At 28.1% G+C, this 24,876-nt stretch overlaps 3 protein-coding genes across 6 annotated transcripts in view; all 3 read right to left on the reverse strand.

Moving 5' to 3' along the window:
* Positions 1 to 4,709: 4,709 nt before the first annotated feature.
* On the reverse strand, positions 4,710 to 7,199 carry LOC106680838 (uncharacterized). The gene is made up of 4 exons (XM_014420803.2): positions 6,980 to 7,199; positions 5,539 to 5,616; positions 5,276 to 5,428; positions 4,710 to 5,153 (listed from the first exon to the last, which is right to left on the reverse strand). Exons 1-4 carry the CDS (start codon positions 7,172 to 7,174, stop codon positions 4,962 to 4,964), a joined length of 618 nt encoding a protein of 205 aa, XP_014276289.1. The 5' UTR covers positions 7,175 to 7,199; the 3' UTR covers positions 4,710 to 4,961.
* Positions 7,200 to 9,850: 2,651 nt separating this feature from the next.
* LOC106680837 (uncharacterized) lies at positions 9,851 to 11,906 on the reverse strand. The gene is made up of 4 exons (XM_014420802.2): positions 11,536 to 11,906; positions 10,798 to 10,875; positions 10,547 to 10,699; positions 9,851 to 10,425 (listed from the first exon to the last, which is right to left on the reverse strand). Exons 1-4 carry the CDS (start codon positions 11,830 to 11,832, stop codon positions 10,234 to 10,236), a joined length of 720 nt encoding a protein of 239 aa, XP_014276288.1. The 5' UTR covers positions 11,833 to 11,906; the 3' UTR covers positions 9,851 to 10,233.
* Positions 11,907 to 15,649: 3,743 nt separating this feature from the next.
* The window catches only part of LOC106680847 (uncharacterized), a 198,046-nt gene continuing 188,819 nt past the window's right edge, over positions 15,650 to 24,876 (reverse strand). For all 4 annotated transcript variants that reach the window (XM_014420828.3, XM_014420831.3, XM_014420829.2 and 1 more), the window contains exons 2-6: positions 24,423 to 24,547; positions 24,173 to 24,349; positions 17,619 to 17,717; positions 16,727 to 16,876; positions 15,650 to 16,200 (exon numbers count right to left, since the gene is read on the reverse strand). In XM_014420828.3, the coding sequence (XP_014276314.1) occupies positions 15,904 to 16,200; positions 16,727 to 16,876; positions 17,619 to 17,717; positions 24,173 to 24,349; positions 24,423 to 24,547 (848 nt within the window). In that variant the 3' untranslated portion in view covers positions 15,650 to 15,903. The remainder of the gene's footprint in view (positions 16,201 to 16,726; positions 16,877 to 17,618; positions 17,718 to 24,172; positions 24,350 to 24,422; positions 24,548 to 24,876) is intronic.

Below are 24,876 nucleotides of genomic sequence, written 5' to 3' on the forward strand. Positions count from 1 at the left end.
TATAAATAATTAATCATGTCTTTTTTTTTCCTTTTCTTTTTCTTCTTCTTTTTTCTTTTTTTTTTCTTTTTGTAACTATGTCAAGTGTTTGTATCTTTTTTAGCCATGACGAAGCCCTGCAACATGTGCAACAAAAAATAAAGCTGTAATAATAAATTTATTATTTTAAACAAAACAATGTTATTAAAAGTATTATTACTTCGCAGTGGATTAATAGATCTTCTTGATGAGATTACTTCTTATTCGTCTTGGCACAGGTCTTTTCAATTAAACCAGTTGCTGATGTTCAATTAAACTTCAAGATGTTTAATTAATTTATTTTTCTCACAAAATCCACTTTTTAATGTATTTGCCATTAAAGAGAAACTTTAAGCCTAAGAAAATGCTTGCCTTTTTGAAGAAAATTGTCAGTTTTTAAAATGTCATCTCAGATCTTAGATCTCATTTTGGTCTGAAGTAGCAGCAAACTTAATAGACTTTAAGACAAGATATTCTGCGAGATGCTTAATTTTGAAGTTTTTAAGTAACATTAGTACACATTACATCTAATTTAGTAAATTGGGTGAATCTGTAGCTGTAGCTAAATTTGGCTCTTCAACTTTTAGAGTTTGACAGCCACTGTGCCACTGAGTTAGACATACTTACTATAATAAATCCAACTATCAATTTTAGAAAAAATATGTAATGGACCAAAAATCGATTAAAAAACAAACAGTTGATAATATCAAAACATTTGTAAAAGTAATAAATAATGTAATAATTCTAAGGAAAAAACTCTTATAATATAATCCTATAAATTGTTTGATATATATATATATCAATAAATAAATAAAAAATATGACTCAGCACAATGAAACAAAGTCTGATAAAATTCATAAATTTAACATATCTTTTTAGTTTTTTATTTCACCTTTTTAAATTAAAATTTAAATACTAAGAATTTGATACATGTTCACACATTGGGTCATATGTCTCATACAAAAAGCATCTCTACCATGTCAGCAACTTGCTTTCTGATGGCTTAGACATCACCCAAATCTCAGAACCATAACCGTAGATAAAAACCATGACATAAATATTACTATATTTACACACGCGGACCATATTCCATTCAACTTAAATAAAATTTATTTTAGCATTCAAATTACTGTCTTGTATGGATTTTTTCCCATCAGATTTTTTATCATTTAAATTTTTGATAAAAAAAAAAAAAAAAAATGAAATAAAAAGCTAAGATGTGTTAAATTTATGAATTTTATTAAATTTATTTTCATATTTCTGAATCAGATTTTTGCTTTGTTTCTTAATAGATTCACATATCAAACAATCGATAGTACTTTATTACAAGAGTTTTTTCCTTATAATTATTATACATAATTTAGTCTTTTTGCTTTTTTTTTTTAAATCTTATCAACTCTATGTTTACAATTTCTATTTTTACTTCATTAGATAATTTTTCCAAAATTGATGGTTGAATCTATTGTGTTACATATTGCTATGCAGCTGTGCTATTTCATGTATTGAAAATCAGTCTAAGATATGCCAAGCAAAATAATACATACCTTTCATCGTGTGTTTCGTTTTTATTTATTTTTGTCTTTTATTACTTTTTTATTTATTTTCTGTCTCTCTCTCTCTCTCTCTCTCTCTCTCGCTTTGTAACATGTAAAACATGTAGCAGCTCACCATCAGACTTAAAAGTACAACTGCTTTTATCAAGGACTACTGTTTGGGGCTGAGTTTTTTGATTTTAATGTTAATTAATTCATGAAAAGATATTAATATTTAGTTTAGTTAATTTATTACAATATAAGGAACAGAAAATAAGAACAGCTAATAATACATATCCTTTATGGAATGCATTAAGCATTCTGCAAATACAGACAAAAAAGATAATATCATTATTTTATTATTTTTTTTTTTTTAGAAGAAGATAAATATTAACTTAAATACTTACTTCATTAAACACTTTTTAATTTACTTTTAGAAAATGATCGAAGAAATTGGATTGGTTTGTAAATTTATTTTTAGTTTATAACATTTAAAATATGCATTTTCAACATTAATTTATGTAATAGTTTATTTTTGTTTTGTTTTATAAATAAAAAACTATTGGAGTTGAACAAATATTTTGTTTGATTTTAATATTAATTAATTTATAAAAAGAAATTAATATTTAGTCCAATTAACTTATTACAATATAAAGTACAAAAATTGAGAACAGCTAATAAATAATGTCCATAGCCTTTAATCCCGCAGGAGTGTAATTTTTTCATCCCTTAATAGGTGTCCCATGAGCATTTACCTCATGGTTGACAATTTGTATAATTTTTTTTTATATAATTGGATTTGATGACAAAAAAGAACGACCCTTTAAGATTACTTTCAATGCAATTTGAAATTGAAAATGGTAAATTACAACTCTTTCATCAGGGGCTGAAGAATCCATAGTTCGTAAAAGGTCTAAGAACTTCCTGGCTGGGCTCTTGATTTAAAATAAGATACGCAGGAGGTGTCCAGGTCAGCAAAATGCTCAAATGAGAAAGAAAAAACCTCACATTAGGAGTGTACTGGTGAGAGAAATGCTCAGTCTTACCGTTGGGAATTGAGTATAGATGAGGAGGTAAAAGAGGAAATAAAAACACAAAAGGGTTAAAGGAAGATAGTCAAAAATATAAACAGATGAAATACTAAGAAAAAATAGAGGATTATTGTCCAAAATGAACAAAATGCCTAATCATCTGGGCTATGGAATGTAGTAAGTATTGTGCTAATACAGATAGAATGCTATTATTATTATTTTTTGTCAAACATTTTTAGTGTTTTATTTTTCAATATTTAAAAAATGTATTTTAAAATTAAATTATGAAATACTTTATTTTTAAATAAAATAAATAAATAAAAAGGGGAGATTTTTTCTTTCAATAAAATGTTGTTTTTTTAAAAATTAGGAAAAGCGTAAGGCAAAAAAATCAATCAAAAGAATATTTCTCTACGTTGTAAACCTCTTCCCTTCTGCCCTACAGTATCCTTTCTAAATACTCCACTAACGCCTGTTGATTAGATTCGATACTTGGACTCCATCTTGACAAGAGACTTACTTGGAATCCACATACAAGACTGAAGTGACAAGAAACTGCTCGTAGCTTTCGATTGCTACAACACCTACTTGACATTCGCTCTAAACTTCCCTTTCACTACAAAAAATTATTATACTTATTGAGCTCTGGGGCTCCACCAAACCATCAAATTCCTCGAGCATCCAATCCTTACAATTCAAAATCCTACGTAAAATGCTTGATGATCCTTATTACGTTACAAATAAATCCATCCACAAAGACCTTGACATTTCGTTCGTAGCAGATTTGGTTCAAAACAGATATGCGTCTTTTCATTCCAAACTCCTTACCCATCCTAACCCATTAGTTTTTAATCTCTCATCCTTAAAAATCTGTGATAATCCTACGAGCTGTCTGAAAAGAAGATGGCCACGGGACCTTTAAATTTAAATTAATGCTTGAAGTACCATTAACGGGTGGTTCCTTCCCAAGATTTTCAAGTGTAAAAATTACTTTATAGAATACTTTATTTTCAAAAACCATAAGGTACTCTTCCACCTCTGGTATATGATGGCATGTTTTCATCCATAAAGAATAATTTTATAAATTCTATCTTTTAAGTTTCTGGACAGAAGGCTCAAGCTTAGAAATTTTGAAAGCAAAATAACAAGCATTGCTTGCCTTTAAACCTTGTCTTTATTTTCTCATCAATTTCGTTTTTTATAGTTACCATAGACCCTAAATACATAAATTTTCCTACCTGCTTAAATATATTTCCTTCTATATCAATGTTACTGTTTTTGGTAACATTTCTGCAGCCAACCATATATATTTTTTATCCATATTTTTTCTAGACATAGTTGCACAGAAAGATAATGAATACTCATATAATAAATAATTAAATCTAAATTTTACTATGTTTAAAAAATCATAAGTTTTTTTTCTTTTGCTCTCATCTCTGTATGCCTCTAGAGATGTTGTTGGCTCAGATCATTGAGTCTATTGGTCCCTCACTGACATTTTTTGCTGTAATTAGCACTTCTGATAATTAAACAACTTTATTTATAATTCATACAAGCTTTTTAGATTCCTCTTAAGTACTTCATTTCCATAAATTTTGGTTTATTCACGAGTATACTAAGAGTGGTTTAACTTTCTAGTGTGAATAGTACTGTAAATGATTTTTTCACTTACTTTATTGACTTTTTAATTTCACAACCACGTTTGAGGATATAACAATAGTAATTTTATCAGTTAATTTTGTCAGTTTCTTAAAAAGTGATCTCTTAACAACTGCTGAATAGTTATTGTCATGGACATGCCTATTAATACACACTTATCATTCTTATAAGTACTAATTTTTTTGGTTTTAAAACACATTAGGGTTGCATAGCAATTTATTCATTGTGTTCTCAGAATCAAAAATTTTGACTCATATTTTAAACAAAGAACAATTATTAATAAAGGAAATAAAGTTTTAATTTTGTAGAAGGGAGAGGATTATTCAGCACAAAAACAACATATGTAGATCTTAATTCAGTCATTTATTTCAGTTCATCAATTAAAACTAATTGAAAATAAGTTATATGAGTAGAAAATTGCATCAATAACAATCAAATTAAATTTAAATTAAAACTAATATGTCATGACTAGAGATTACAATGATCTAAAGAAGCTAACTTGTTCTTCTTGGTTGTCCCTTATAATTACATAATTTATCATTAGATCTGACAGAGAAATAAATTTATAAACCACACAAACAACAATTACTATGCCTTATGTTAAAAAAATTAATAACATTTATAACAGGACAAAATAATTTAAATTGTAGTAAACAAATAATAAATTGTGACAAATACAATAAACACAAAGAATAAATAGAAAATCTTCACTAATTAGACATTATACATGTAGCAATTGCTCCAGTATCGTGAGGAATTGCCGATACTTCTTATGAGTTTCTGAAAACCTGAAGAATTTGTCAACGCATGAATTGGTTTGTGGTTCAGACCAATCATTTGGCAAGTCGATGATATCGATGTCAGGTATATCTATACCCAATGTCCCCATTGTTGCATCCATGGTGCAGATCAACTAGAAATCCAAAAAATACCATTATTAGTTTTTTAAAGTTATTGAATTAAAAAAAAAAAAAATGTATTTTCATTCACTTGTTAAAAAGATTTCTACATATTTATATATACTACATTACATACCTCTCTATGTTTATCTATGATGTTCGGAATAGTATCAATGAAGAAAAAGCACATGTCACTATTTCTGTTATGACTGCTGTCTTCAAGGATTAAGTCGAGAGCATAAGAAAAAGTCATCAGGCTCTTGTAGATATCGGGTAGCTGCTTTGCAATCTAATTTGAAAAATCAAATCAAATTAAGAAAACTTCTTGTATTTTGCTCGTTAAATTACAATATAAATAATACAATATTAGACTGTTTTATAACATTTTAAGATACTTACATTTATCGTACTCTTTGTAGCAATCAAATTGTTTTCATCGGGTATCCAGGTTCTGTGGAATTTGTAATCCTCAATCAACTGCAAAAAAAAAAAGTGTTAATAATTAGTTTATACCTTTATTATTTAATTGAAATTAAATTTCTGACAGCAAAGTGAACTTAAAATATTTGGTCTATAAAGTAGCCAAAAATTTAATCTGTTCTGGATGTATTTTCTACAGACAATTATTCAAGAGACATTAACATTTAAAAAGAGAGATTCTTAATTTCAAATTATTTTGATTGAATGTTTATTTCTATATCCAAATTAAGGATTAGTTGATTGATTCCTTTTCATAAATGTTACAAAATTGATGAAAGACAACTATACTAAGAATGCTTTATAGTGAATGTATCAACATGTGCTCTATCCCTTCTTGATTAAATTTTTTAAATAATTAAATTATGTAGTAATATTGACATTTGTTAGAATTATTTTATTTTTAAATAGGAGTTTTCTATGAAAAGTCTATATATCTGCTTTTGTAAAATTATTATGGGAGCATCTTATGTACATAAGTTCAATATAAAAAATATTGATGTATAACACCTTTTTGACAAGAGAAACATTAAATTTTGAAATAAAATGAATGAGTTTTATCTATAGAATTTTTATTTTTCAAAATAACCTTTATTTTTTATAACTGGATGTATTAACTTTTTATAGGAAACCCCTAATAACTATATTTGAATTATTAATATCTCTAGTTGAATTAATAATTGAAACAACAGATTATTTGACAAAATTAAAAATAAATATAATAATTTCAATTATTAATATTATATCTTATTCTTTAATTGTAATTGCATTTTTAGTGGTGAAATTGACTTTAGTGTTAAAACTTTTAAACTATACAGTGGCCTAAAATTTAACTAATAAATAAATATATTTTTATTAAGGTGTGAATAATAGTACTACTAATCTGACATGAATTTATTCTCTACAGACAGTTATTTGAGATACTTTAAAATTAAAAAAAAAAAGAGATTTAATTTGAAATTATTTTGATTGATTATTTTTTTCTATATTAAAATTTAAGATTAATTGATTGATTCACTTTCAAATTTTTTTGGAAATGGATGAAAGACAGCTGTAATAAGAATGGTTTATTGTGAATGTCCCTATGTGAGAGCATCTCATGTAATAAAAAATGTTGATCTTGAAACGTTGAAGGAGGAATTAAATTTTGTAATAAAATGAATAAATTTTAGCAGTAGAATTTGTATTCTTAAAAAAAAAACTTTATTTTTGAGAAATGGATGGATTAACTTTTCATAGAAAACTTCTTATATGTATATTTTAATTATTAATACCACTAGTTGAATAATTAATTGAAACAACAGACTATTCCTCAACATTAAAAATAAACAAAATAATGAATAAAGTAGTAACAATTATTTACTTGATGATGTGAAGCTTTTAACATAAGAAGTAATTCAGTTATGGTTGGGATCATGTGATGAAATACACTCTTAATACTGTGGTGACTGAGAGTTCCAGCGGAATAAACGATACCGCATGGGTTAACATACTTCGGTGCTGATAAGCTACTACTAACAATGAAGAGGAGAGAAAATGAGATCAATTGAGGAAACATCTTTTCTGGTTGCTCCTGTGGCAAGTACTGACCATGAGAAAAATTTTGCAGGTATTTAAAGAGGCCTGAAGAGGGGAGGTATAGATAAGGGAGCTGTCTACTCTCTATCATTTCATGTATGGCCATCTTCACATCACAGTCTTATTTATAGAATAAATATAAAATATTATAGAATAAATATAAAAATAAGATAAAAATCGATTCTATTTTTGCCAACTATTCCAGGTAGATAATTCATTTTCATGTTTATCAGTTTGTTCAGAAGGTTATGAAGATTAGTCTAGGTGTGTAGTGTAATAATATTAATATCGTTCATCTTATTTACTTGTATTTTGTTGGTTTCCTGATTCCACAATCTCTTATGAGGAAATATTGTTATCACAAAAAAAAAATTTCCAGATCTCAGTTAATTTCCTTAAAAGTGATCTCTTAAAAAATTCTTAACAGTTATCTCTATTACTATGCACTTATCAGTCTTCTAAACTACTTAAATTTTTTTTTATAAGGCTTAAAGGTTATCCAGTAGTTTGTTCCTTATAATTAAATGATTGTGAAAAAAATCTTTTCTGGGTGGAGAATTACGCATTTAGTATTATCAGAGGAACTCCAAAGATTGCTCAACTTTATTGAGTTGCTAATTCACACATCATACTCTTCAGTCCAATAGATTATATTTAAAAAATGAAGAATAGATAGTTAAATGAAAAGTTTAAGTTATAGAAAATATTTAGAATTACTTATAATACCTTCATAATATTATAAACAGTAATTATATAATAGCTTTAGTAAATTCAGATTTTGTTACTTTGGTTGTTTTAGTATGATAATGAATTTTAATTTTGGTGGAATTAGATCAACCCCTTGCTAAGATATAAAAAATAAGAAGCAATTATTTATTATTTTATTTCTTCAATTGAATTATAAGAAAGCTTACCTTCCTTATTTATATTCATCTAGAAAATGGGAAAAAAATTGTCCTAAAAATCTAAAAAATTCACTCCTATTTTACGTTTTAGACATCATATAAAAAATGTGGTCCCATCTCATTCAGTCTTTTGAAAAACTACTGTTCTAATATTATTGATCGAAGCATTTAATTGATTTTAATAAATTTTTCAGGGATTGTGTGGGTTGGTACCTATTTGGTCTCATAAATTTCATCAGATCCTGTCCACTTCTTTTGTTTATGCATAAAGTTATTTTTCTCATTAGACTGTTATTACAAAAACAGCTTGTCTGATTTTGACCAAATATGAAGGAAAGTTGGGGATTAGTGTAAAATGAGTCTAGCCTCAATTCAATTTTCTACTTTTGTTTAACAAGTATTTTTCTTGACATGTATGATTCAAACATGATTCTTCTTATGGATTTTATTCTCATACAACAAATCAAATTAAAAAATAAAAATAATAAACAACAAGAGAAAGCATCCTCTCTCCAAAGTATATAGGGTAGCAGGGTGTGAGAACAGACTGGCAAGAAGTGTAGTGTACCTGGATGTAACCCTTGACAGACACCTGACACTGACTTGCCACTACCATAAGAAAATCAGGCTCGTTAGGACCAAGGCTTATTGGCCTAATCATCTGCTAATATCTCCTAACCTCTTTGCCTCAAATTACTGATTTACAAAATTATATTCATACTGGCTCTCCTCTACAGAGCATCTATGCTGGTTAACATAGCACTATACCAGTGAAGAAACTCCTACAGTTTCAGTGTTGTATCCTGAGATGTATTGTGAAGCATACTTCATTACAAAAAGCGAAAACTGACTACATCCATACAATAGTCTCCAACACAACACTAACCCACTATTCCAGTCTTTAACACCAACAGGACGATCAGATAGGTGCCAAACACACATAAGTTTCAGACTTGACTGAGGACTACTAATTTAATATTGACCAAAAGTAAACTACTGAGCCCACGCCTACAGCCCATTTTCCAAACTCTTCATTCTTTCATCTAACTTGGTTGAGACCAGCAGAATTTTTATTATTTCTTTTTATATATTATTATATTACATTACCTTCATATATTATTTAAAATTAAAAAAATCGTTTAGTTTGATCGATAGAAATATACTTATACATTTTTAATCAAACTTTTTCTACATTAACTCATATCTTGTTAGTTTTTTGGTCGTACGGTATGTAGATAAATACATGATTGAAAAGTTAAACAGAAGAACATGATATGTGAAGTTTTAGGGTTGGGGGAGAGAATAATTTATCTTGGAAGAATATTTTCTAAAAATTAAAATTGAGGTAGTTTGAAAGATTGAATTCAAGCCCTCATAGTAGGAATATAAAATCACTTAATTCAATTAGCTTCCTCACTGCTCTTCAATTGTGGACACAATTTTAGGTTACATTATAGTTCGTAAAATTTTAGATTTTTTATATTATATTATTTTAAAAGAAGAACGACCATTTACATTCATTACATTATGTTTTCTGACAAAAATCATTTGTATGCATCATTATTCACTCTTACAATTTGTAGCTGATTAATTTGATCTGACCATTACTTTGTGTAACCAACATCGAATAGAATATTACAATTACAAACAGTAATAGTAATAAGAAGAAATGAGGTTTAAATTTCATAAAAGGGAGAGGATTATACAGCACAAAAACAAAATATGTAGAACTTAATTCAGTCGTTTATTTCAGTTCATCAATTAAAACTAATTGAAAATAAGTTATATGATTAGAATAAAAAAAATTTACAGTAGAAAATTGCAACAATAACAATTAAATTAAATTTAAATTTAAATTAAAACTAATATGTCATGACTAGAGATTACAATAATCTAAAGAAGCTAACTAATTCTTCTTAGTAGTCGCTTATAATTACACAATTTATCATTAGATCGTGATAGAGAAATAAATTTATAAACCGCACAAACAACAATTACAATGCCTTATGTTAAAAAAAATTAAATAACGTTTATAACAGGACAAAATAATTTAAATTGTAGTAAAAAAAAAAAATAAATTATGACAAATACAATAAACATAAAGAATAAATAGAAAATCTTCACTACTTAGACATTATACATGTAACAGTTGCTCCAGTATCGTGAGGAATTTCCGATATTTCTTATGAGTTTCTGAAAACCTGAAGAATTTGTCAACGCATGAATTAGTTTGTGGTTCAGCCCAGTCATTTGGCAAGTCGATGATATCGATGTCAGGTATATCTATACCCAACGTCCCCATTGCTGCATCCATGCTGCAGATCAACTAGATATCCAAGAAATACCATTATTAGGTTTTTTAAAGTTATTGAATTAAAAAAAAAATTGTATTTTCATTCACTTGTAAAAAACATTTCTTAATATTTATATTTACTGCATATACATACCTCTCTATGTTTATCAATGATGTTTGGAATAGTATCTATGAAGAAGAAGCACATATCACTATTTCTGTTGTGAATACTGTCTTCGAGGACCAAATCAAGAGCATAGGAAAAGGTCATCAGGCTCTTGTAGATGTCGGGTAACTGCTTTGCAATCTAGTATGGAAAATAAAATAAATTAAAACTACTTGTTAAATTTTAATAATGATAATACAATATTTTACTGTTCTATAATTGTCAAGTTTCATACTTACATTGATCGTACTCTTTGTAGAAATCAAGTTGTTTTCATCCGGTATCCAGGTCCTGTGGAATTTGTAATCTTCTATCAACTGAAAAAAAAAAGTTAATTAATTTTCATTTATTAACAATTAGCTTATATTTTATTCTATTACATTTTTACTGTGAAATTAACTTTAGTGTTAAATCATGTAAACTATATAGTGGGCAAACATTTAATTAATGAACAAATATATTTTCATAAAATTAGGAATAATAGTACTACTGATCTGATATGAATTTATTCATTATTAATTATTCAAAATACTTCAAAATAAAAAATAAATAAATAAATAAAAAAGATTCATTATTTAAAATTGTTAATTTTGTTAGTAAAACTAAAGAATAATTGATTGATTCACTTTCAAACATTTTACAAAATACAAATACAGCTGTACTAAAAATGGTTAATAGTGATTGTTTCTATGTGGGAGCTTCTTATGCAGATAAGTTCAATTTTTGTTAAAAATGTTTATTTTTAAGACCTACTTGACGAAGAAGTTAAATTTAAAAATAAAGTTTTAAATGTTTTAACTGTAGATTTTTTATTGATAAAATAACAACTTTATTGATGATTAATGGATGTATCAACTTTTGATGGAAAATATCTCATATGTTTATTTTAATTATTGATGCCTCTGATTGAATTAAAAATTGAAACAACAACATTATAAATATACAAAATAATGAATGAAGAAGTTAAAATTATTTACCTGATGGTGTGAAGCTTTTAACATAAGAAGTAATTCAGTTATGGTTGGAATCATTTGATGAAATACACTCTTGATACTGTGGTGACTGAGAGTACCAGCAGAATAAACAATACCACATGGGTTAACGTACTTCGGTACTGATAAACTACTACTAGCAACGAAAAAGAGAGAAAATGAGATCAATTGAGGAAACATCTTTCCTGGTTGCTCCTGTGGCAAGTACTGACCATGAGAAGAATTTCGCAGGTATTTAAAGAGCTCAAAGGAGGGGAGGTAGAGATAAGGGCCTTTAGTCATCAAAGTTTTGAACTCTCGTGCGTCTGTTTGGTTACACAAAAAAATTACAAGTTTTTTTTTTCTAAATAAACCCCTCGTTTTAGATAACTCGATATTGCTTAGTCAAGTATCTTTATAGAGTATTATCTTTCGAACTTATGTGCTCAACGGGTAATATGGAAATAATAGGAACTATAATTTATGCTTGTTCCAATCAATCTAAATTTATCCTGTGTATTAGTAGCATAAATAAATTTAGGTAGTTATTGTCTTCTAGATTCCAGGAAGCATATCGAAAGATAATTTTTTTTTTTCTATTTATAACGATCTTATTTTCCCATCATTCATTCATAAAATCAATGCCACATTACAGATTAAAAAAAGAAGTCTATGTGTATGTATATATATATATATATATATATATCTTTTATGTATATCATTGTAACTAATTTTATTTTTTTAGTAGTACACAGCATAAAAGTAAAACAATAATACTATTGGTAGTTATTAAATCCTTCAATTATTATTTGCTTTAAGGTAGGTCAGGACAAGTGCAAATTAAGATTTTAAGAGTTTGATTTAGATGTAGGTAATTTTAATTTTGAAGATGGAAATTCGAAACTTTGTCTATATTTCATACCATTCCTCTCTACAACAAAGCCTTAAAATAATTAGTTGGTTCATTTAAAAAAAAAAATTGAAAACACCATTGTAAGCCCAAGTAAGTACCCCATCATACCCCCCAAAATTGAGTAAATTACTTTCATTATTCTTGTGCTTAAATTGAAAGGATCACAGAGCAAGAGCATGTAAAACTCCCTCTCGTAAATTTTAGACTGGCAAGAATATTTTTAATTGGTCAAAATTTCACTGAGTTATGCATTTTTTCCCTGTAAAGTCAAAAGTGTAAAAGGAGGATGTAAAGTTACACAGGTTAAATAAACTATAAAATTAAAATTATTTCATCAAGAACTTTAAGAAACTGAAGGAAAGTTTTCTTTTTTTTTTTTTTATTTTAAACCTCATGTATTTATTGACCATAGAAAAGGGGTATGGTATGCCCCTTTGTCCACAGCTGCTCTTACTCCAACACAAAATGTTTAAAGGGCAAGTACAGACTTTACCTTAAACCTTTCCAAATATTAAACCTTACAAAAGATTTCAAAATATTATACTCAATTACTTAATAAGAGCCAACTCAGCATGTTATCAAACTCAAGAGGGAAAATAATCCTGAATGTACAAAGATCAATATGTGTCAAATTTTTTTATTGGTGGGCCATTTAAAGGCAAGGCACTTTAGTTTAGTTTTCCTCTACAGCTCTTTACAACTATTTTTAAAAAATCTGTTATGATCTTGTGCCAAAAATATACTTTCCCTAACTTACCTTAATGGAATCCAACTACATTATATACCAATCATAATTTTATTGTTTTAATTATACATGTAGCCCCACTGTTTACTTGTTTAGTAAATGAAATCTAAATATATCAGTCAATGCTCAACCTCTGAGTTTCATATTTATGAAAAAATATGATTTTTATACCTTACAACGTACACATTACACTATTACATTTTGAGTAATAGATATGTAATAATTTTGTATTTTCAGAAATACTTGGCTTCTTATTAAATCCCCCCCCCCTTTAACTCCTGCACAAAAAAAATCTGCATAAGCTCCTCTGGCCTATGGTTTTAACTTTACTATTAAAGCAGGCAAAAAAGGGTATACCTCTGTGGTCCAATCTTGAAATGATCAATTTGAAAAATCAAATTCATAGAGATCTTTGAAATCAGATCATGACTTTAGTTAGAAATACTATCAAATTAAAGCTGAGAGATTGCTAGATCTTCTGTCATTTTTTTGTATATATATTTTTTTCGTATTGTTTATAATAATTTATGAATCCATATTATTAAAATAGGTTCAGTGCAAATAGTTTTAGTGAAAGTTTATGGAGTACTACAATGAAGTGAAATTTTTAATACATAATGTGGAAAAAAAAATAAAACTTTAATAATAGCATTTATTTTCAAATTACAATAAAAAATGTAATACAGGAAATTCACAAATACTTCAGTTTTTAATGTTAATAGAGTTCATTATTAATACTGTTTGACTAGACTTATTATCACTATTTTGGTGGTTTTACTTTATTGTATATATTATCAGTAAATACAACATCACAGATAAAACAATATAAATTTTGATTGTTTTTAATAATATCTGAAAAACTTATAGGCTTTAAATATCATTCCATTCTGATTTTTTTTTTATTAATTTTTGTTTTCTAATTTTTTTATTGTATCTATTCACTGATTGATACATTTGATAATTATTTTGACTCAATCAAAACACCATAGGAAAAAAACATAAAGAAAGAAATATATTATTACCAATTTTTTTTTCATATTTGATATGACTAATCTTAGAATCAACAATTCTGAAGATTAATTGTTTTTAGTTGTGATGTTGTATTTAAAAAGTACGCCATTTATTTGTAATTTTTGAAATTAAATAATCAACGACATCATTTTTCCATTAAATACCAAGTTATGTTCAAATATTTTTTATTGATAAAGTTTATTAACAGAGTTGGATAATACTTGTAACTATTACGAATTAATCAATATTAAATTGAAGTTTTACATTATTGCTTTGAAAACATTTATACTATCCTAAAACAATTTCTGACATCTATATCTCCAAGTAAATAACGTGTGTATCAAATTAATTATAAAATATAAAAAATAGAGCATTTCATTTTCTATCTTAGACATTTATGTACATACATTTTATACACATATATTTAAAACTATAATTCTAAACTATAGTATCATAGCTGTTTGATACTAAAATACTGAAGATTCATTATTCTCAAACAAGGGAATGTATTTTAAAAATAGTAAATAATTTTAATTCTGAAATCAGTTTATTTTTACTTTTATAAATACTGTTTGGTACAGATATTCAGATTTGGTTTCAAAATAATTATGAATTACAAAAAAAATATATATAAATGAAGAAAACACCTTTGACATTAATTTTTTCTTCATCAAACATATAAATAAAATACCCTAATATTATCTACAAGATAACAAACATAAATAATTTTAAATAAATAAGTTTAAAATCAAGATAAATAACGGCAAATTTCTATTTTCTAAACAATTCTGCTCCAAGAAAAAGCTTGAATGAATAATTCCTCAATATTGATATTTTTCAAATCTATACTTAAAAATATTGTAGAAAAATAGACATTTTTCATTATGTATTTTTAGCTTATACTTACATAAAATTTTGATTTTGTATAAAGCACCTAATCTAACTTAATTTTTAAGATATCTACTAACTAAGAACATGGAATATTAAATACATAACCACACCACAAATAATAAATAAGAATAATAAAACAGTAATTTTACATATGTTTTATATTATATATAATGTCATAACTTAAAGCTTCAGTCCATTGGTTAATATATAAATAATTTTAGATCAATATACAACCTATAATGGTAGCTATTTAATATTTTAATAGTTAGTTGTTTTTGGGAGTGTTGTGAGGCATTCATTATAATGTTTGCTTTTCACACAGCTCATTCCCCATGTAATATTAATATGGACAATTTAAGATCTATAATCATAGAATAGAACTATGGAATAAAAGATCTATTTTCTCGGAATGCCAAACTATAATAAAAGTTGTTGTTTATGCAAGTTTTTTCTGTTTACTGAAATCAAAATTTTACTCTCTGAATCAGTCAAGTTCATGCAAAAGTTCTGAAAGATCTTGCAGTTTTGAACTGCTTGTCACTATTTTGTCAATCATACTAAATTTAGGACCAAGAATACTGATTTCATCCTTTTTTTTTTTTTTTCAATTTATACATGCTGCAGCATTTTAAATTGAAGATTATTTTAATAAAACATGTATGATATTGTCATTTTGTTACTATTACATTACCTTACAATAAGTAATTATCACAGAAGAGCATTTACATAAAATAAGGAGAAAAATTCTGCCTTTATAATAAAAATAATAACTACATATAAATACACATTAATTCAAAAATTGTCCTGACATAATTCAAGAAGAGGTTACTGTGTAGTTCGTGTTCTGTTTACATCGTTTAAATCCTTTTTTCCCCACGACACGGCGAACTATGTGGTTCCAACTGTCAATAAACTGACTGTAACGAAAGAAGACTAAAGCTTCATGCATGTGAGCAGAAATTTTACTATGCACTGATGGGAAACCTCTCTCCCTTACTTCCAAATCGTTATTAGCATCGAACCCATAATGGACTTCAAATTTTGCAAATTTATGGGAAGATCTCATTCTGATGCCCATGAATTCCATACATTTGTCTACTTCCAAGAGGAGCTACAAGTGATAAAATAAATTGTTAATTAGTCTCAAAAATAGGTTACACTTAAAAAATTTCAATAAGTACATATTAATGATAACTTCTGACATCTTACTGATTAATATTACATTATTCATTTGTTATTGAGGATTATTTCTTTCTTAAAAATTATATCCAGATTAACTTCTTTGAGGTGTGAGCAATCACTTCTGTCATTTATACTTAACAGTACTAAGTAAATAATTCACATCACTGTATTCTTTTTCTATCAAATATAATGTTGAAATTTCTATTGGAAATAATGTTATGTTCTTTTAATTTTTTTTTATTAAAAGTTTAAAATAAAACCTTGGGTTCATGAAAGGGTATGAATTATGATTTAAATTAAAACAGTGGACCTCTTCTTTAAGGAGTTATCTTTTTTCACTTACTACTAAAATTTTACTTTGTTTTCTACATCTATCAGGTTGCTATTCTTATGCCTCTATATGTACCTTCTGGAACAAAATTTTATGGTGTAATTTTCCTTATCTAATTAATTACCTGTTCCATTTTCCCCGCAAACTGCTTTAACCACTTGGTCCTTGATTCAAGACAGTCAGAAAAATTTGTCATGGGTGGTCTCTGAAGCCACTCTATGGCTGCAATGTACCTTAAGAGCCCTCTGTGGAGCTCTGGTAATATTTTCATCACCTGTTAAAATATTTTTAATTTTATTAAAAGTTTTATTTATTTGTTAATTCCTTTGATTTTCTTCCATTGTTTTAAAGCCAATTAAAGGATATATCATAATTATTAATTTGAACTCATGATTATTAAATGTTTTAATTTTAAGTGTCAATGAAGAATGCATTGCTCCTTATTAATTTCGTTCCTTCAGTTTAACTCTGATTGTCATCTTGACTTACAAACTATTTGTAATAAATTTAAGATGAAGTAGATTTTGAAATTTTTTTTTTATTTGAATTGAAATGTGATATTTCCATTTACGATTAATTGAAATTGAAAAAATCCAAAAATAGAACATGAAGTCTCTAAAATGCCTGTAAATAACTAAATAAAAAAGACGATTCCAAAAAGACGCTGAAGTGAAAGTGTTCTCTGTGAAATACAGTTAAGTTTCAAACTAGAGACACAGCACATCACTCCAAGACAGTGACAGTGACAGCAGTTGCAGCCACTAAAATTGTGTAAACTGAAATTTGTGCTGGCACTGTCAGGATTTGCTTGATAGTTGGAAGAAAACTATAAACTAACAGATATCTGTGAGTGAAAATGGGTTTTCTAGTATTTTAGATGCTTAGACGTTTGTTTTTTGGGATCTTCCTGTTGTGTCTTAAAAAAAAAACTTAGCTTAATTTATTTTTTTCTATTGTTGCTCTTTTATATTAATATAATCTTTAATTTTTTTTTTGATGTGCTATGAAAAAATTACCTTTTGTCTCTTTTCTTCGCACCTTACTTGGTTTTGGTACCACCTAGTTGGGTTTTTAGGAAGCCAAGCATGGCCACTCTTGGAGAATTTTAGTACTTCCTGAAAACAATTTAATAGTTCACATAAGGATTTGTTTTTCATACTAGTTTGGAAAGTCATTTTAAGTGTATATAATCTTAATATTTATTTTCTGCTAGGAAATGAATTCAATTTTATTTATTTTTAATTTTTTTTTTGGAATGAAATATACTTAGCCTTGAAAATATTGTTATTTGTTTTTAAAAACAGCTTCAAAAAAATTAATTTTTCATAGTTTTCTATTTCTTAATTTTATGAGAGGCTTAACGTTAATCAAATGTAGCCTTTTCCCTCCAGTAAAAGGCCTCTCTTCTGCCTCTTCTTACCACTTTCTTTTCCCCTGATGTTGCTTCTCTAATCCTCCATAATCAGGCTGCCCTTATTTATTACCCTTAAATAAATGATATAAATTTATTTTTTATCGGATTTTTTAAAAATTTGAAATTATGAAACTATCGTTTAATTTTGATTTTTGTAACGCTGAAGATAAAATTTTGTTTAATAATATATTTGCTGTTGTTTAAAAAATATGTATTATTTAATATTTGAATTTGATCAGTTTAATGTGATGAAGGTCAGTGGTTTAAAATGTTTTCCTACCGAATAAATATTCTTTTGACGATGAGTAAATTAAAGAAAATAAATTAGAAAATAAAAATTGATATATCCATGTATCCGTTACCATAAGTGCACTACAAACGGTTCTCAGAGCGCTTTTAGCTAAATGTAGAAAACATCTTTCGCAGAAGTACCTGTGCGTAAAGAGATCGTAAGAGAGGCAAGGTGAGTCAACTTTTATCAATGGATTAGTCTCATCAATGAGCTAGTACCGAAATAGCTACTAGGTTATATTTATCTTCGACTGATAACTCCGATTGGAGGAGTGGGTTCCGGCTACGGAAGCGTTGTGACGTCTACCGTTCAGTATTTGCATAAGATATGGAGCTGTCGTCTGTATCAGTTATCCTCAAAATCAAGAAGGACTATACATTTCAAGTTCAATGACGTGCTTCTATGACAAACTAAAAAAAAAAGAAAAAAAAAAACTGGTCCCTGCATCATACAACATTCACTTACCTCCATACTTCCAGATGGAATTAATCCTTGTACATTTCAAAAGAGTTATTTCAGGATCACAATTCCCTTACTGTATATTTTATATAGGTAAGTGAAAGTAAATTCTTATTATTGTCATAAAAATCATGGAAAAACACTAATTATCATATTTTATATTCGTCCATTGTTTATTAATATCAACAGCGGTGATTAATTTGTTAAATAAACTAAATTAAAGATATATAGGAAGATGGTCAGGGTTGCGGTCACAAGTGAAACGAAAATAGTTTACAACTATTTTATTTTCCAACGTTTCGCCCCACTTTGTAGGGCTTCATCAGGGCTGTCCAAATAAATAAGTTGAACAGTTGAACAAATAAATAAGCTGTTCAACTTATTTATTTGGACAGCCCTGATGAAGCCCTACAAAGTGGGGCGAAACGTTGGAAAATAAAATAGTTGTAAACTATTTTCGTTTCACTTGTGACCGCAACCCTGACCATCTTCCTATATATCAATTTTTACGGTCAACTATTTATACATATATAAATTAAAGATACTTTAATTTCAATCGATATTTTTCTATTGATACGAATATTCGTCCCTTATAGCGTGAAAAACGATTATCAACTTTGTTCCTACCTAGAATACAACACTTGAATAAAATTTAACAAAGCCGTGTAGTATGGGATAGGAAGAGATCGAACTCTTTCGGCTATTTCTGATTTCTCAGTACGTCTTTACCGGCTGCGTGCAAACCGTTTTCACTTCTAGTTAATTTTCAAATTCTTTCATAGTTCATTTTAACCCATTTTGTTAATAATACTAACAATGAGAGATGGTTGATTATTACAGATAAGCAAAATTGAATACCTTAGAGATTTTTTTTTTTTATTATCGGTATTTAAGTTCTGTGAGACTATTTCAATGAGGACAAGACCTAATTTAGTCATTTCCAACTGTTTTTAGGAAAATTTAAATTATGTTAAAAATCGATCATATAAAGTTGCACTTCTGGTCAGTCGATTTTATCAAACTGTTATTCTAACTTACGAGGTATATACCCGCCGTAAATATGTAACTTGTTCAAGAAGTGGTTGGTTGAGATATGGAACTACGTTTATTCGAATTTGATATCTTTTTATCACATACACTCAGACATTTTAATAATTTGAACTCAGGGGACCTCAGAACTGGCTTTTTCCGTCACAAACATATATATATGCGTCCAGTCAAGTGAAAGTAAAAAGGTTTGCAATTAGTAAGCGATACTTGAGAAATTACTTACACTGGCGTTTTCCAACACTATTCAAAACTCATTAAAGTGTGAGACGCATGCGTAGTACGGTTTTCCGTTCCAAATCCTGTTCCCCTCATGCGCCTTACATTTTTCCGCTAGTTTCTTGTCGGAAAATATCTATAGTCAAACTTTATCTCATTGAAATGGTAATGTTAGAAAAAAATTATTTATGATTAATAAACGGAAAATATTTACTTGATCATTATATATATATATATATATATAATATACGTTTCTAATTAAGTTCCCTCAATTACCGGAGGTTTAAAATGAATCGGTATTAAATATTTATTTGATTACTTTAACTTAGGTCACTAACGGAAATCAGACCCTAAAAATGTTTGGGTTTTAAGTGATTGGGGTAATTGAAATCAACCATCAAACTTTAACATGCTGTTTTTGCCATTAATGACTTTTTTCCTTACGCAATTAAAAATAATCTCTATATAGTTGACTGTTTAATGATATATCATGTTTCCTACAGATCATTTAAGTTTTTACATTACTACTGGGTTTATCCTCTTCCTACTAAAAATAATCTTGTACGACTCTTCCTTGAGAAAGACTAAAACAACTAATTAATGAAACGTGTGCCGAGAACATCGGCTCAGATTTATTTTGGTAGATAATAAATTTAATTATTATTCTTTTCAAATCCTCCTTTATTTACAAAATTCAAATGGATATATCCATAATTTTTTCTTATATATATGATTCATTGTTTGAGAATAAAAAAATTTTTTTCGCATTCTTAAGCAAAATTGGGGATTGATGTTTAAAAAAATTGATACTGGTTTTTTTTTTAATACGTTTCTCCAACCTCAAACTTTGGGCCAAATTGGACGAGCCGTTTTCGATAGGCACGCTAAGGAAAATACGTTTACGTATGAGTATGCAAAAGAGTTTGTGAAATTGATGTGGGTCCATCTCGACACCGAATGCAGAATCCAGATTTAAACAAAATTTGACTAACGTGGTGTTATAACAGTTACATGGATTTGATAACAGGCACGGTACAAGTCCGGGTTGACAAACCTCTGGTCAGAAGCAGCGGAGATTCGAATCCAACCAGAGCAGACAGGTTGACTTGTTTTCTGGCGACCCCATGGAATGAATCTCGACCACAAGGTAGATTAGTAACCAGAAGAATACCCACCCGTTTTCCAGAAGTGGCCAAGAACGGTGGAATAAAAAAAAAGTACGAGGATACAAATTTGTTTTTTGATGTTTGAGACAAAGTTATCAATTTTTGTGGCCATTTATTTTTCTTTTTTATTTCCTGTGTGGAAAAAAAGCGTAGTAGGTAATCAAGATTAGAAGGTACTCTTTTTTTCGATGAGGTTGCGGTGTACTCCATACTTAAAGAACTACATTGGAGGTGTAGATGATAAAACTAAAATGTTATTTTTATATTTTAAAAAATGATCATACGTTTGTCTAATAATTAGTTTTAATATTTTAAGTATTAAATTTGGTAAACAATTCACATTTTCTAATATTAAATCTATCAAAATAAATCACTTAAACATTTATGAGAGGTTTATACAAATTAATATTTGTTCATTATCACTGATAGGGAGGAATAAGGATTATATTTTAATGTGTTGAATTCTTAGGTGCTAAATCAGTGTATTATAAGTGATTATTGTATTTTTAAAACCATTTTTAGTAACATTTATAAAATAATTCAATATTGAAAAAATAAATAGTAATGTGTATAATATCTGGGTTTCTGAAGGTTTGGGCTCTAAGTGGTTTTAAAAAAAAAAAATCTAAAACGAGTGGAGATAGCGTGATTAAGACAGGACTCCTCACTAGTTACAATGTATAATGTAATAATAAATCTTTGATGATTTACTGTTAAAATATTTTATATAACATGTAGTCAGAGTGTAATTTATCGCACAATTAGTGTTGTTTAATAATACTTCTCATAAGATTAATAATATTTTTAATTGCAGTTATTGTCAAATAAATATCGTAACCTACATATTTCAAATTATCACTGTCAGGAAAATGATTCTCAAGATTCACTACTGATAAGGTGACAGACATACCAATACGTCAATTCTACAAGTCTCAACTTGCTCTTCCGATGTGTCAGTTATTAAAATATATTGACTCATTTTAGAACCTTTTCGTTTTTCACCATTTCTACGCTCTTGGGAGTCACTGTATATCTTAAATTTTATGGTTTATTTTCCCTTGTCAAAGTTTGATACAAGTATACATTTTTTTTTACAAAAGTAACCTATAAAAAAAATTTAGGGAGAAATTATATTTATGGTAAAAACACAAGAATTTACATTATGTATATTTTTACTTCATGGTGTACTTATTTTCTAAAAGAACATATAATTTTACCCCATTTGGTTCCAAAGAGAAAATAAATTTAAATAAAAAAAGAAAAATAACCTGAGATCTCTGCTAGAAATGTATAGTATGGACATTATTTTTTTTTAATTTTTAAGTTATTTATTTTATTAATCCTATAAATATTAGTTATTTTTGAAGGAGATGGACGGGAGTGCAGGCAAAAAGTTTGCAACTATTTATTTACCTACGTTTGTCCCACTTTGCTGGGCTTCATTTAGGTTAAAAGAGATAAAACACAAACTAAAAATATGTTGAAAATGTAAGATAAAAACATAAATATAAATTAAACTAAAGTGGGGTTAAAAACTGTGTAAATATAAGTTAAAATATTATAACAATAAACGAAAAGAAGTAAAAGTAAGATGTAGAATAATAAGTGTTTATAAAACAAGAAATAACATAGAGTTTCAGATTAGATCTAAAATATATAGAATAGATCTAATACTCTATGTTCTTTCTTTTTTTTAATACACTTATTATTGAACGTCTCATTTCTATTTCTTTTTGTTCATTGTAATATAATTTTTATTCCCACTTAGTTTGCTTTATTGTCATCTTATTATCTTACAATGTCAACATATTTTTTGTTGTTTTGTATCTTTATTCGCCCTGACGAAGCCGTGGAGAGTAGGCAAATATATAGTTGCTATTTTTGTTCCTTTTTGACCGCATTCTCGTCCATCTCCTTCATTTCAGTTATGGCCAATCATTTATACATAAAATTAGTAGTTTTGGTTTGCTACTTTGTATTTTGATTTTTCATTTGTTAATCATTATTATTTTTACATAGTATTTTCATGTTTTTTTTTTTTTTTTAAACTTGTTTAACTCATTATTAACAATTATAACACAGAAATCATTAGGAATGCTTTATTCTCTTTAGCAGTGAATATATTCCCAGATTGTCTACTATTAAATTAAATTGTTATATTACCCATAAAAATACAACAAGGCTTTTGAAAATAACGCAATATATATATATTAAATAAGACCAATGCAATTTTTTAGTAAAATTAAAAAAATAAATCAAATATTTTGATGCAATTTTTTTTTTTTTTTAAGTTTGAAGATTTGTCCTCGTTATAACTGATCTTGAAAAATTACCTGAATCAGAATCCAGGAAATGAAGTTACAACTTACGTAACTCATAGGGAAAAATTTGGTTACGATTTTCGTCAGTGATTGTCATCCAAAGAATTGTTTTTAGCAGTCCTATATAACTATAATATGTATACTATTAACTACTAACCCCTATATATCTTTTTAATGTACTATAATTTAATATTAATATTTTATTTAAAACGGCTCAGCAGTTTTGTAGAACGAGAGGTCTTTAGAAATAAGAAACGACGGTAACAGCATTTTTTATGTTTTTTTGGGACGGAGTGGACCCTTAGGGCGGATTGCTGAGTCAAGGATCAGTTTAGTCCTGGGTTAAACCTAATCTGACATACTCCAAATCTTGATTATTTCAGTATTAACAAAAAAAAAAAAACATTAAAATTTTCCGTTTAGACTGAGCAAGCAAGTTTTATTCAAGGGATTTAAATCCTTGCTGTTACGTTTATTTATTTACACCCTACATTGCCTTTCGGCAACACTAGCTTAGAATGTGCCCAAAATCTTAATTGATTGAATCTGAAAAACCGCAAGTATGATTCAGAACTCTCTTTATCCAACATCTTCAGCAATGGCTTGCTGTTACATTATGTTAGAATCTATTTATATTGTATTGTTAACCTACCGAGCTGTTTATTAACCGGTTGCAGAACTCGACCGGCAACTTCTTAAAGTTACCCATGAACTCCTCCCTCGTGTTTCCAGCTTGTACTCGCAGCCTCCGTAGCGGCTTGGGGCTGGGCTTACTCCTCCCGGCCATTCCTTCCGGTTCCGCCTCCGCCCTGTTACGTCCACGGGATCCCTAAAACAGAGGTCGATTAGTACTGAAGAGGTGGATGACAGCGATCTAACAGGAGTAAATCGGGATCACTCACATCTTGGGCCTTGCTGGAGTTGATGTAGATGTGGGTTTTTCTGGTATGCTTGGAGCCGGCGGGTACTAGAGCTAAGAGTAGGATGAACACCGCAACCAGCGCTCGCGCCTCATCCGCTGCTCGCCCTGCAATGAAAATTATCACTTAATTTATGTTATTATAAAAAAAAAAAAGATACTTGTTCCCAATCACCATACAACATGGCGGATGGGTGTATTGTATACACAATGAAAAAACGGTCAAACATTGCTTTCAGTTAAAACCTGGTACCATGAAGTGATTTGAATTATAGGAAATCTTGTTTCTGACAGGTGTGGTCAAATTAAAGCAGCCCATATAAAATAAAACATTCGTATAAATGAGTACAAAACCCCACAAGCTCTGTTAGTGAGTTATGACGTAACTTTGTAACTGTTAAAAAAAAAAATAATAAAAACATTATTAAAAGGTGCTT

This window comes from Halyomorpha halys, unplaced genomic scaffold, assembly GCF_000696795.3.
Source record: "Halyomorpha halys isolate HHAL.00 unplaced genomic scaffold, Hhal_1.1 Scaffold293.1, whole genome shotgun sequence".
NCBI lineage: Eukaryota > Metazoa > Arthropoda > Insecta > Hemiptera > Pentatomidae > Halyomorpha > Halyomorpha halys.

Bases quoted from the DNA above. Each gene is read 5' to 3' on its own strand.
- LOC106680837 (XM_014420802.2), bottom strand. From the start codon at position 11,832: ATGACTAAAGGCCCTTATCTCTACCTCCCCTCCTTTGAGCTCTTTAAA. The intron at 10,876-11,535 runs GTAAATAATTTT...TTTTTTTTTCAG, and splicing joins TAAAAGCTTCACACCATCAG to TTGATAGAAGATTACAAATT. The intron at 10,700-10,797 runs GTAAGTATGAAA...TTTCCATACTAG, and splicing joins CTACAAAGAGTACGATCAAT to ATTGCAAAGCAGTTACCCGA.
- LOC106680838 (XM_014420803.2), bottom strand. From the start codon at position 7,174: ATGTTTCCTCAATTGATCTCATTTTCTCTCCTCTTCATTGTTAGTAGT. The intron at 5,429-5,538 runs GTAAGTATCTTA...TTTTCAAATTAG, and splicing joins CTACAAAGAGTACGATAAAT to ATTGCAAAGCAGCTACCCGA. The intron at 5,154-5,275 runs GTATGTAATGTA...TTGGATTTCTAG, and splicing joins TCATAGATAAACATAGAGAG to TTGATCTGCACCATGGATGC.